The 14,031-nt window shown below is 37.1% G+C and overlaps 1 protein-coding gene across 8 annotated transcripts in view; it reads left to right on the top strand.

Annotated features, from left to right (window-relative positions):
• MADD (MAP-kinase activating death domain) overlaps positions 1-14,029 on the top strand; it is a 59,430-nt gene extending 45,401 nt beyond the window's left edge. For all 8 annotated transcript variants that reach the window (XM_009999536.1, XM_009999535.1, XM_009999534.1 and 5 more), the window contains 5 exons: positions 628-700; positions 1,763-1,869; positions 7,131-7,200; positions 12,083-12,129; positions 13,793-14,029. In XM_009999536.1, the coding sequence (XP_009997838.1) occupies positions 628-700; positions 1,763-1,869; positions 7,131-7,200; positions 12,083-12,129; positions 13,793-13,900 (405 nt within the window). In that variant the 3' untranslated portion in view covers positions 13,901-14,029. The remainder of the gene's footprint in view (positions 1-627; positions 701-1,762; positions 1,870-7,130; positions 7,201-12,082; positions 12,130-13,792) is intronic.
• The last annotated feature ends 2 nt before the right edge of the window (positions 14,030-14,031 follow it).

The raw sequence follows: 14,031 nt of genomic DNA, 5'->3' as shown, positions 1-14,031 counted from the left end.
TGTATATAAAGGGATTAGACTTAAAATAATTAATTTTTCATAGACCATGCCATCATAGTGCAGGTGTGAGTACAAAGGCATGGAAGATGAAAGTAGAACACTGCAGAAGTTACTTGGAAAACTAATTGCATGTATCCTGGGCTTCAGAGAGAAAATTTTCTTAAATTTGACTCTGAGATGATGGCTTAATGTTGTTTGGTATTAGAGAGGTGAGTTGGAGGAAGATTGGAGAGAAGAATGTAGCATAAGGAAATTGCTATGAGTAAGAAAATGTTCATATGAGCCTGACCAGTAATGTCGATTGTAAGAAGCCAAAAGAAGAGGAGGGATTGTGATATTGTTTCAAGGATTTTTCTACAATAGGAAACTGAATAAAATTGGTTAGATTGGTTAGATTGCTCATGCCAAGCCATGGACTCTTCACTAACTTGTGCTATGAAATTACCTGAAATCATTTCTCTGTCAACTTGCAAAACAAATATAAATTTGTACTTCATAGTAATTAGCTGTGAACTTGTGTTGGTTTTTTTGTTGTTAGGCAACAAATTTTTGCAGATTCTTAGAATCTTGCTGTTCTTTTCCCTTACTAATTTGGAAAAATAACATTGTGTTACTCTTACTTGTTAGTGTCGGGAATTATACTACTGTGTCAAAGACAGTATGGAGCGAGCAGCAGCAAGACAGCAAAGCATTAAACCAGGTAAAAGATCTTGCTTGTTAGGAACCTTTGTTGTATAATTTGTAATCAACTTTTTTTAATTAATAACTCATTTGAACATAATCTCCTTTCACTTGGAAATCGTAGGGTAGCTTTGCACATCTGTGTGTACATAGCAGACTTAATGCTATCATTAGCTTGTAGCAAAATACCTCACTCTAAATACAAACAAAACCAAAACACCCCTATAAAGAAGTGATACATGTAAGGAGGAGTATCTGCCAGTAAAATGATAAATAGAAAAGACTAGGGCAGGCAGGCTGGAGAGGGTCCAGAGAAGGGCCAGAAGGATGATCAGAGGACTGGAGAACCTGCCATATGAGGAGAGGCTGAGAAAACTGGGTTTGTTCAGCCTTGAGAAAAGAAGGCTTCAGGGAGACCTTATTACCATGTTCCAGTACTTACAGGGTGACTACCAAGAAGATGGAGACTCCCTACTTAAAAGGAGTCACATGGAAAAGACAAGGGGTAATGGGCAAAATTTGCTCCTGAGGATATTCCAATTGGACACAAGAGGCAAATTTTTCACCATGAGGACAATTCAGCACTGGAATAGTCTCCCAAGGGAAGTGGTAGATTCCCCCACAGTGGACAGTTTTAAGTCTCAGCTTGACAGGGTGCTGAGTCATCTCATATAAACTGTAGTAGTACCTAGAAAGGTTGGACCAGATTAATGTAGTATTAAACTGTTTAAAAGTCATTCTTTGGAGTTCAGTGGTTCTGCATAAATTAAAATTTAAAAAAAATCATTGTAAGAAAGCATTGTCTAGCTGAACTGAATGATGCAAAAGAAACTAGATGAAAATGCATAGATTGTCATCTATTATTGTGGTTCTCAGAAGGCTGTGAGTGGACTCTACTGAAATGCTTCCTACTGTTCTTAGTAATGTCCTCTTGCTATGCACATCAAATGGAGATGATGTTTTTATTTTTTTGATATTTCCTTTCCACATGTCATGGCTTGGTTGTCTGCTTTCTGTCCTTTCTCTGGTTATTTTTTTCTCTGGATGGATTTTTATTTTTTTTTTAATTAACATATCACAGGCCCTGAGTTGGGTGGTGAGTTCCCTGTGCAGGACATGAAAACCGGAGAAGGAGGTCTTCTTCAGGTCACACTGGAAGGAATCAACCTGAAGTTTATGCACAGTCAGGTATGAGACAAATCTATGAGAAAACTGTGAGCATGAAGCTTCTTGCAGCATGCCTGTGTATGTGTTTCCTCTTCCCAGAATTTTAAGAAGGATGAGGGATAGCATAATGGTTAAAAAAGCTTTTGTATATTTACATACAAGCATCTATATATATGTGTGTATGTGTAAAAATATACTGAAATTAAATATACTCAGGAAAACTATAATGAACTGAGGAAGAACACTGATACAGGTTTTAACTTCTTGTTTCTGGTGGTCTGAATTGTCTAAGCAAAAAAAAAAAAGGTAGGCAGTATATTAAGGGACAGAGAAGTGATCAGTAGTGATCTAAACTGCCCTAATGCGTCACGCTGTGAACATATCCTGCTGGCGTAAGCAGGTGACCTTGAAGATACAGTGTTGGAATATTGCAGGTGCAGAGGGCAACCTTCTGCATCATATTTAATCTGTCTTCTTTTAAAATTTGAGAATAAAATAGGAAAGTGGCTCTTGCTGTAATTCACAAAAATAAGAAAAAATATTCTTTTTTTCCTTCCCAATAGATGATCATGTGGGCATAGAGGAAACACAACTAGATTTGTCATTTCTTCCTTTCTCTGGATGTTGTTTCTGTTGCTTCCTTTGATTCTTGTTTTTTATTTTGCTTTGTGTTTTTTTGTTTTGCATATGCTATTAAATGCATGCTATGCTAGACAGTAGAATCATTTTTTAGGGGAGAGCAAGAGTGTGTGTGTGTGTGCGTGAGAGGTGGAGAGAAAGAAAAGCTTCTGTCAGTCTTCTGTGGAGTGTTTTTCCTTTTCCTCCTGACTAGACTTTTCTCCCCACACAAGCTTTGTTCTTCTTTGAGGATAATCAGTGTAGATCCCACGGGAAGTGCACGTGCATCTCAAACACACATACTCAGAATCTTTAGTACTTCTCCCAAGGTCACAGCAGCACCACGAGCCTCTTTGTTTGTATGTGCCAGTATAAGGAGTGAAGACTTGTGAAGTTCCTTCAGTTTTCTTCCTGTTTATTACCAGAGTAGAACGCGGACTACGGCTGACCTGCTGTAGTATTTCAAACCTACTCTGTGATGGAACAGTCTACCTGACTTAGATTTTAACTTTTTATTGGATGTGCCGAAGTATGAAGAACTCCAAGAAGAACTCACTGATAGTACAGAATGAATTTTCAGTTATTGGAAATGGCAGGTCTAAAGCCTTTGAAAATTAAACCCTGACAACAGCTTGGTATCATTATAGATGAGAACACACCATAGAGAATGTTGTGCTTGCTTCTCTTTTTTCTTCTGCCAGAAGTTAAAAATTACCTTGAGCTCAAACTGCTCATCTCTTGAACAGTCTGTGGAGGTGACTATTTCATAAACCAACAGCCAGGCATATATGCATTTGCAGGGAGAAAAGATACATAAGAAGGTAGCTTCATCATCATGGTTTCTTAAGTGTAACAGGCATCTTAACAAGACAAAACACTCAGTGTTAAGCACACAGTGACCACACATGCTTCTGTCCAGAAGAAAAAATCCAAATCCTGGAACATGTCCTTAAATTCAAAGGTTGTTTTTTTTTTCCCCAAAAGACTGGAACAACATTCTGAAAGAAACCTTAGAAAAACCCAGTACTGTTGGTATTATACCACTTTCAAAACCATTACCAGTTGAATTTCGTACCACAAATACAGAGTCCTGTGCTACCACCAACTTTCCTAGAGTACTGTCTTTACAACATCCTTCCCTACAGACCAGGGTGTTCTAATGTGCTGTCTGTAATGAAAATTACTGTCTTTTCTAGAAAATGGTCTGTGCAGGTCAGACCCAGGAAGCATGGCAGCTGCTTCCCCCACTTGAAAGACTGATTATATCTCCTCTTCATCACCTTTCCAATGTGTCGGCAGCAGATGAGTTTCTATTACTTAAGATGAATATTGAAACATGTACAGTTCTGGAAAATAGACTTCCTTTATTCAGTGTGTTTAATCTTGGTCTGTTGGATTTACACTGCCAGCTGGCAAGGGCATGCAGTGCCATTTAGTAGACCTAAGTCATATCCTTATTTTCCTTAAAAAAATTAAGTGTCTAGACCAATATGAAAAGTCTGCCATTTGAGGGCCTGTATGGAATGGACAACTGTAGCAGTTATGTAAAGGATACTTCATAGTTGCACCATATAAAAAAAACCCCAAAACCTCCAATTTCATACTCTGTGAAGCTAAAGGATGTTTGCATTCTTATTCCAACACTCGTCAATCTGCTTTTTTAAAAAATGGTCTAGGTGAATTGAACTGTCCTATTTTCATATAAATTATATGAATAGCTCCCTAAAGCAGTTATTTCAGAGTATGTATATAAGCATGATTAAAACCAGGATCCTACAGCCATTTCTCTGTTTTGAAAAAGGTTTCTTTTGTTTCTTTTGGGTTTGGATGGGGACTCTGACCAACAAATTTCTACAGGACCTCATCAGGCACAACTTTCTCTTAATCTTCCTCTCCTTACTCCACATCTAGCCCTTGCTCTTGGCCCTCTTCCCAAGTATTCTTTTCAGCAATGCAGCTTACTAAAAGAAGGGATTTATGTTGCTCTGCTTCGTTGGATGTCACAGAAATAATTTAGAACACAGGAAGAGGGGTTTCCATTTAAAAAAAAAAAAAAAAAGAAAGAAAGAAGATAAAGAGTCTCTATTCTGTCCTACCTGAGAAGACTGAACATACTGCTTTGGTGTTACAGTGGTGCTTGCTTTCATGAAACTATTTTTGAAGGCTCTTGATTTGCTGATTTGCAGTGTGTATACTTTCTTACTGCCTTGTGAATTCCTCAGGAAATGTCTCAGGTGCATGGTGGGTCAGCCTATTATTGACACGTGATAGTTGTCTTCAGTGTTCACAAATTGTCTCACCATGCTGGCAGCACATGTAAGTTTGAGAAGAAAAAATGTCTAAGTCTGTCTGTGCCTAGCAGGTGAGAGGAAGTCCTCTGGAATAGGGAGGAATCAAGTGTACCTGTGGCATGGGCAGATTATTCTGAGTTGACACCTACAAATTGTGTTACAATATTGGGACTCAGTAACTTTGTCCCTGTTGTGAATTAATCTGTGTGAAAAATAGATGGAAGTTTAATAAAATGCAGCAGGCACATGCCCATCTGCAGTAGGATCCACACTGAATGCTCTGTCTTGAAGAACCACAGTTTCCCTAGGGTAAGTAACTGTTATTTTCCTTTCCTGTTTTCTGATTGAGAGGAGAGCATCTCTGTCCCTTGAAAAATGCAGTAAGAAACTGCCCACCAACTCTTATGCCTTCTGAAAATGGATAACTTACTGCAATTGAGAATTTATTGAGTTTATCACATCTTGCTCCTAACTTTTGTAGAAATGCAGCACTCCTTAACTTTATACTCAGATCATGAGCACCTGGGGCAGTCAAGTCTTCTAGGCAGCTTTACAGTTACCAGATTAAAAAAACAGTGTTTTGCCAGAGTCTTTTTATTTTCTGAATTTTGTGCTATAGACTACTATAAAAAAACTTTTCACAGAATATATTACAGAAAAAAACAAGTGCAATAAAAAAAGTGTTCTGTTATTGACTTGTGTACTCTAACTTTTCCTCAAAAAAATAATTTTTTTTACCAACTAAACTGATACAGATCATGTGCAAAACCAGGCAAACAAAACCAGTGGCATTAAGTCTCCTTTCCCTCGAGTGCTTGAATGTAAGCAGAAAGTAAGCTTCAGATTTTCTGATGAAGTAAGTGGAAGTTTAGGGTTTCATACTGAGCAAAAACACCCTGGGTCTGTTTGTTAGTTCTCTGTTACAAAAAGAAAATAAAATAATAAAACCCTTTTAACTTTAAAATCAAACTGACTTCTCTCAGATGCACAGTGCATTTACTCATCTCTATTGATACAGACAAGCCTGTTTCTTAAAAACAACACAATTTCTGGTGTTGACTTCCTTTGCCTTTCTTGGGTAGCGCATCTGTGATTACATGGGTTGCTGGTACTGGATTCAAGAGGGATGCAGTGTTTTCCTTTTCCTTCTTTCCAAGACAATTAAGTTTTTTAAGATAGGTCTCAAGATCATGTTGTTGTAAGTGTATAGGAACTGAAAGTACCAATCTGGAGTATTATAATACAGTCCTGTGAGGGTCTTTCTAAGGTATTGGACTTACTCTGAATGTTAGAGCAACATTACTCTGTTTGCCTTGCCTTGAAAAAGCAAGTATATTAGAATATGGAATTGATTTCTTATAGGACTTTCTATGGCTTCTTATGTCTGTGTACTGACTCTGACCCTTTTGGAGATGTGCATTTTCAAAGGACTGTTTTATATCTTGAAATAGATTGGGTATTGAACAAACTTGTTTATTCATGCAATCTTGGCACCTAGGTTCTGGACTGAAAAACCCAGTCATGTAGTTCTGCTGTTTTGTCTGTTGGTGTTCATGGATGTAAACCATAAATTTAAAGCAGTTTGGTTTTTTAAGTGACTTCTAGTCTGACAGCAGCCATATGGGAAGTGACCGAACAATAGAGAAGGGTCCAAACTGTCCCATCCTGCTTAAAGCAGAAAACTGGAACTGACTCTTAAAGGACACAGTTCCAAGAGTCAGTAAGCAAATGATATATCATTAACTGTAGTAAATTCTTAAATGGCAAGGTTGTCAGAGAGAAGGAAGATTAGTGGTTCCTCACTGGATTAAATTTGACTACTAGATAGGTTAGGAGGATCAGTGTCAGGGTGGGAAGTATAGTGCCCCTTACCTGCCCTCTGTGCTGGAGGAGGATGCATGGAGGGGCAGACACTTACTGGGATGGATCAGAGGCTACAAATCCTGCCAAATTTGGGAGCCAGCTTTTTTCTCGTCCCCCTCTTCTGTTGTATTTCAGGTGTGTTGGTATTCTTTTTGCAATAACTCATTTGAGTGCCTGAAGGGGTAGCAATGTTGGATTTGTCAGAGTTACTAACTCCTTCGTTTCTCTTCCATGCTTTCTCCTCCTGCAAGGAGCGGAAGGTACTTCATCTTCTGCTGTCTTCGCTTCTTAGCACTTTTAAGTTATTTGTTAATTTCTAGCATTGTGGCAAGTTTGTCTTTTGAATACTTCTTTCACCTTTATTCGTACATTAAACTGTAAATGAACTGGTAGTGTATGCTACAACACTTCAGGTTGTATCTGCTGTGATGATGTTTTTGTTTAATTTTGGGTATTATTTTAAAACAAACCTGACTAATTTTATGTTACTTTTCCTCCTCTTTTTTATAGGTTTTCATAGAGCTGAATCACATTAAAAAGTGCAATACTGTGCGAGGAGTCTTTGTCCTGGAGGAATTTGGTAATTACATTATTTTGATATTAGGTCTGTACTCACATGGCAGTAACTCAAATTTCCAGTCTTCACACTGAGAGTTGCACTGCAGTTTCAAAGATGGGAGAGAAATGTAGATTCCACATGTTAAGTTGCCTAACTGAGAGATGGGTGACTTAACATAAAAATTTACACAGTAATTTTCATCATATTAAGATTTGTGGCCTGGGTGCTTTTTGTTAATAGGCATGTTCTGAGCCTTCTGAAGCAAACAAAACAATAGTTAAACTTGGACGTATGTAGGAATTTTCTTTGGTATGTTCCTTTTTTCATCTGAGAAACCACATTTTTAAGCAGGACTTATAGCTGATCTTTCTCAACACACTATGCTTTCATTCCAAAGAACTACCATTAATTGCAAAGTTCCCTCTTTGCTCTATGTGGAATTTCATTTTTGTTGTATGGAGCAGATAGTGTTTTGTCAGGTTTATTTATCCTGTGGGATATATTTCAGAGTGTGACTGTGGCAAAGAGTGGAAAAGTAAAGGTTAAGGAGAATAGAGAATTTGTGCTAATTTGATCAGTTATTGCTGTTACATATAATCTGCCTACAGTCTAGTTTGGGGAAAATTGCTAATTTGATCAGTTATTGCTGTTACATATCTGCCTACAGTCTAGTTTGGGGAAAAATCTGGATTACTATACACTGTTTTTGACAGTGACACTGTACTGAGCTAGTGTCTGGAAATAAATTGTGACTTCAGTCACAATTGTGACTTCAGATGAAGCCCTCTGAGAGAGTGATTCACAAACTTCTCTTGGAATAGTCCCCAAACCTGTATTGGTTTATTCTTCCACCTGTCTGTGAGACATCTGTCTAGGTCTTAAGTGTCTGTACAGAACATTTAAAAGCAAGATAAAATTTACAACAATCTTTCCATAGCAGATCAGCATCCATATTTTGGTTAACGAAAATCTAAATCAGTGGTCCAAGACTGTCATTGTTCTTTGGTGCTGTGAATGGAATGTTCTAGCTGAGGGATTCTCTCTTTGAATTAAAAGACAATGAATATGACATTGTTGACATGAATGTCTTTGTCCATAATAATGTGTTGTCTCCTTTCAGCAATACAAAGTTAAAGTTATTAAAATGATAAAGCCTTTCTGACTATTGCAGTTAGCTTATTGTTTGCCATAAATAAATTAATCTCCCTGAAGTTTGGGATTTGAAATTATGAACAATTTTTTCCTGTTTTCTAAAAATATTGTTCATGGTTCAAATGCCCAAATCAGTGTATTTAAACCTGAAAAAACCTCAAGTAGTTTAGATGTTCAGAAGTTATCTTCACTTTATGGTTGCCTATTTGTCTGATACCACGTTTTCAACCCTGATGGGCACCATCTACTTACAGAAATTGCCTAAGGCTGTAAAAGACTATTGATGAGTTTTACAAATATTAGAGTTCAGAAGCCATAAAATTAGCTTAAAGAATTCTACTTTTCAGCTTCTGAATCTTGAACTTGAAGAAAATTACTTGGATCATGAGTTTTCAAATTATTTTTTGAGAGGTTTTAAGTCAAAGTATTTCTTTTAATAGTTTATTTATATTGCACAAGAAGAAAGACAATTTGACTTAATTATTTCCAGTCAATGTCTATTGATGACTGTAATACAGCATTTAGCACCTAAACAATGATTGTAGTAACTGTAAGAATTGGGTTTTTTTTACCAAAAATTTTGTAATCAAGGACTTATTGCAAAAGCTAGAATTGTGATATGGAGCTTATGAAAGGGCAATTTCAAGATGTAATTAAAAATAAACTGGGAGTTGGACACTACAAACAAAAACTGAGAAATTAAACTAAAAATAACCTCTCCCAAAACAGGGGTCACAGATAAGAACCGATTTAAATGTACCAAATGAGATGTACAATTTGTCCATCCAGCTAATAAAGAGAAAGGAAGAAAGATGTTGCAGGGGAGCTAACCTTTCTTCTTGTGCAGAGATGAGAGACTGCCTCAGAGCTGCTCTTTTAATGGTTATAAAGATGAGAAGATATGCCAGTCTGTCCTATTCAAGAGGAACTAACATTGTTAATAAGCTAACAGCATTCAGCAAAACCTCGGGTGGACTTCTAAGAATGAAGCTATTTAGCTGTGTTAAGCATTATGAACCTTGCAATCAGATGCATTGTAGTAGGAGTATACTGAAGTACTGTTTCCTCTTAGAAAGGTAGGGACTGTTAAGCATGGATACTCCAGCCTGATGGGAAATACTTTAATGCAAGATTTATTTTTAATTTTGCCAAGCAGGAGTGCTCCAAGTTTACTGCTATTGCAGCAGGAAATTAAAGGTCTGTTTGTGTTAATGCTGGGTTTAGATGGCAGCGTGAAAGTTGGAATTGTGATTTCAGAGCAGGATGCAAGCAGAAGTTCAGGAATTGTCCACAAATGGAAGGGGAGATTTAAGCAAGTGAGGAAATGTAAGGCTCTTCCCTCTGGAATTTGAGTTACTGCTGTGTACTTGTGCTTTACTTTCTTGTGGCCCCTTCACCGCCGCTGCTATGAAAACCTTCTTTCTCCAGCAGGTAAAGTGATGTCCCCTTAACTCATTCTATGCTAGCACCATATTTTCATTCACAGGAGCAAAGGCTGCAAGGTGGTGCTTAATAATTTACTCCCTTCTTCCACTTAGTTCAACACCCTCAGGAATAACTTTTATTGTTGGAAGAAAACTGCTTCTGATAATCTCTTAATTTGAGGCTTGGGACTTTTTTTTCTTCTTTTTATTTTTTCTTTTAATCCTTCTTTTTTCTTAGTATTCTGCAGAGTTAGTACTTTGACTTTTATTTGAGTGTAAATCCAAACTCACCCTTCTTACTATTCCTCAGTCCACTCATGAGAATTTTCCCTATTGGAAAGACTGTGAAGAAGTACTTTACTTAAAGACAAGGCAATTTACTGACTGTGAAGTGGGGATACAGTATCTTGCCTAGGTGCTCTCCTGTTCCCTCTCTTCCTGTTCTCAGTTATGATACAGGACTTTACAGCTTCCCTTCTCTCCTCCCCTCATGGCACAAGGTCCTTACAGCTTTCCCTTCCTGCTTTTTGAAGAGTATGTGAACTGTTGTATGTTATCCAGTGGGCTGTGAGACACAGCTGTAAAAGTCCTACCCTATTTGGCTGTGCACCAGCCTCACTCCCACCTTTATCCCCTGGTGACATGGAGGTAATTTGGAACATCTGGTGCCAACGGGTAAGGTAGCTTGGATGTGCACCTTCTTATCTCTCCAGCTCTAGTTATGGGTATCACTGGGGCAGTGCAGCCTGGGTGTGCACTCCCCTGTTTCTTCATCTTTAATCTAACTGCTAACTCCAAGAAAAGAGAGAATTGAAACATTAAAATATTACATTACTTTTTACAATCCTTTACTTCTCACTAGATTTTTTTCAAGAATGACAATACCATGATATATGAGAATTAGCAGGCACTGGTTTATATTTAGAGTACTTTCTCAAACCCAGTCTGCACTGCCTACTTTTGGCCCCTTAGAGTGTGATCTGTCCTCCTCTCCAGCATTTAGCTATGTCTTATCATAGTTGAAAAGGATGACATCTGCATGGATAGGTTTGTTGTGGACTTTTCCTAGCTATTCATACTGACCTCATCTGCCTCTCTTTCTTTTCTTGTCACTAGTACTACGTGTAATAAAACATTTCCCCTTCCTCTATGAACCTTGTATGATTTGGTTTTGCATTATTTCTGTATTGCTTCTACTAAATGTTTTTGTTGTGACACAGAAATTCCATGGCAAATTTCAGCTATTCTGGAAGGGAAGTATTCAGAGTTGGTCTTGGTATTCCACTGATCTTAACATTTTTAATTTGCCATTTGTATGTTCTTACTGTGGTCCTTGTTCTTTCCTGGTTTCCCATGGCATCTGTTCACAACAATATTTTAGACCAAGTGTGAGTCAAAGGCACAGTTCAGATGCAGTGCACACTAAAGGGATGGTTACAGCTTGTATTTTATGTATTCCACAATAAGAACAAAAGGCAATTTTTCTTTAGCTATATTATGACTGTTTCCTTTCTGTTAGATTGAGGCAGAGCAAAGGAGCAAGATGAAATTTTCTGGATAATTTTTTTTTCAGTGCCCTAATCCTCTTTATATGAAAAATCTTCTAGAAATCAACAAGCTTGGTATTTTAAGAATATGTGCAATGAAATTAGTATTTATTTTAAGACAACTTGTTCAAAAGCAATGAACACTGTCAGTGAGTATGTCAAGTAAACACCATCACACACATCCTAGACAGGAGGAAGAATGTCAAGAGAAACTCCTGAAACAGAACTGGGAAACAGTCTTCCAGTTTAGAAAATTTTCTCTCTTAGTTCCTTTTTTTTCTGGATTTCACTAATTTACTACAGAACATCCAACATTTCTTCAGAGATCTGCTTTTCAACAGAGAAGGATTCAAAAATCAAAAGGATAAAATCTTTGGGAACTGCATACTGATAAATTCCAATGGAACTGTTAGTATGTATTTTATCAAAGTAGACATGAGGCATATTTTGTCATTAATTTTGCTGTCTAGCAGGAATAAGTAGTGTGAGAAAAGCCAGAGTCTCTAAGGACCATCAAACATCTGTGGTTTTCCAAACAGGCAGTGAAATATTTTTGTCAACCTGAGTAATTTATGCTGACATTACCAGTGTCTTCAAGGACGTGTGTAATATAAATGAAGCAAGAGTATCTAGAAGTGAGGGATAGTGAGGTGCTCTGTACCTGCACCTGCTGTCTGTGTGCATCCCTTCCCTTTCCTATGGGAACATTGTGCTATTTCTTTCCCCTTTTCCTCTCGTTTTTTGAACTTTTTGTTTTGTCTCTTGCCCGTCCGGTTTTAGTTCCTGAAACTAAAGAAGTGGTGAGCCACAAGTACAAGACACCAATGGTGAGTCAACTGTGATGCCTTCTGGTAGCTCTTTAGAGGATGTATCTTTGCATTTTCATATTGTGAGCAGAATTACATGGAGATGGCAGGATTTGCAATGCTAATACTGCCGTGAAACACCAGCTGCTCTGTTGTGATAGTTTTCCTTAAAGGAAGACAACAAAACTTGGTGGTGATGGTTGCACAGACAGTGCAGAAAGTATGGTCTCTTGTTAAGATAAAGATGCAAGGTAGCTGATCTGGCATGAACTTTAGCATATAAAGACCTAGTGAAACTGTTAAATTTAAGATAGCGCAGAACACAATCCTTAGTACACAGAACAGATAGCAAGGGAGACTAGTTCCTGAGCATAACATGATTTCTAACTGAGTTTACTAAGAATTCCCATTTCCTCATGGAAGTGAGCAGTGAGACACAAGAGAGCAATATTTTTATTGTTTTCTGCCATATATAGGTGAGTTACTGCTGTGGTTTAGTGTTCAGTTTTTATAACATTATTTGAACACTAGCAGTTGATAATGGTACTTAGCACTTTTACACATAATAATAGTTCAATGATCAGGCTTATATGCACTTATGAGGAAGAAATAGAAACCAGTGATTATCATCAGTACTGAAATTTATTCAGTTATTTTTTTCCTGAAGTGCAGTGTAATGAAATCTCAGTCATTCAAGAAGAGAGAAAAAATACTGAAGAAATAAGAAATGTTTTAGAAACAAAATGCTCAGAATGTATTTATTTTAAGATAGCTGTATCTTTTAGTAAGAAAATCCAGTTTACTGAAAATTAATTATATTTTACACAACTGTTTTAGTTTGTACTATAATACAACAAACCATGTTATTATTATTACCTTTACAAAGATGATAAATGTCAGTTTACAGGACAAGAATTTTTAAGATTGCCAGAATAGCCAGTATTAGACCTAGGAAATAAACTAAGTCAAAGTCTTACCTTCACTGAATTGTGTTGCCAGTCACATCCCAAAAGAGGATTTTCTGTTAAATAATAGCACACATAATCAGTTAAAAGCAATAATTGTAAATCTTGCTAATGCTATGTGAAATCCTCTGCTTTAAGGTAGTGACAAAATTGCTTAGTATTTTTCATATAAAACATGCAATGTTGGGTTGTGTGGAGTGTTTTTTAATTGAAAAAAGGCAAGCTTGATTTGCTAAGATTGGTTAAAAATTACAAGGATTAGCAGTCCTTGTACCTTTGAGCATAAAAAGACAGTGTTGAATAAGGATCCCACTATCTCATGAGTTAAGGTACAGTGTTGAGTTTTTAGTTTTTGTCCTTTTATCAGTTCCTCCCAGAAAATTTTTGTAACTTCATACAACAGCCCAAAACCAAATATGTAGGATGGTTTTTTTTGGAGCCAACTGGCAAACTTTCCAGCTTATCATATTGTTCCTAAAAATTAGAATCATCAAACAACTAATGTTTTTATCCCAAAGGTTTTTTTTTATTTGTTATAAGGCTTTTCTTCTCTATGCATCTCAGTTATAAGGTAGTATGGGACATTTTTTCTTGATTTTGTCTATATCCAGAGTAGTTGTCCCGTGAAGGAAGACATGCAGCAAAGTGCAAATGCACAGTGGATTTTGTAAAACACTGAATCATTGGAATTTCATTATCTCATTTCTAAATTCTTTTAGGCTCATGAGATCTGCTACTCCGTGCTGTGTCTATTCTCTTACGTGGCTGCCATTCGTGGAAAAGAGGCAGAAAACAAAAGCAAACCACCTCGACCAGTTTCCAGTTGATCACGGTACTGGGAAATGCCAACCCTTTGGCACAGTGAAGTGCAGTACTCTGTTTTTACTGCAATTACTGGAGCTCACTTTACTGTCTTTTATGAGAACTTGGTTATTCATATATGACCCTGCAAGTCTTT

The sequence above is a fragment of the Chaetura pelagica genome, unplaced genomic scaffold (assembly GCF_000747805.2).
Source record: "Chaetura pelagica isolate M959 unplaced genomic scaffold, ChaPel_1.0 scaffold55, whole genome shotgun sequence".
Classification (NCBI taxonomy): Eukaryota; Metazoa; Chordata; class Aves; order Apodiformes; family Apodidae; genus Chaetura; species Chaetura pelagica.
This window is presented reverse-complemented; position numbering and strand designations above follow the sequence as displayed.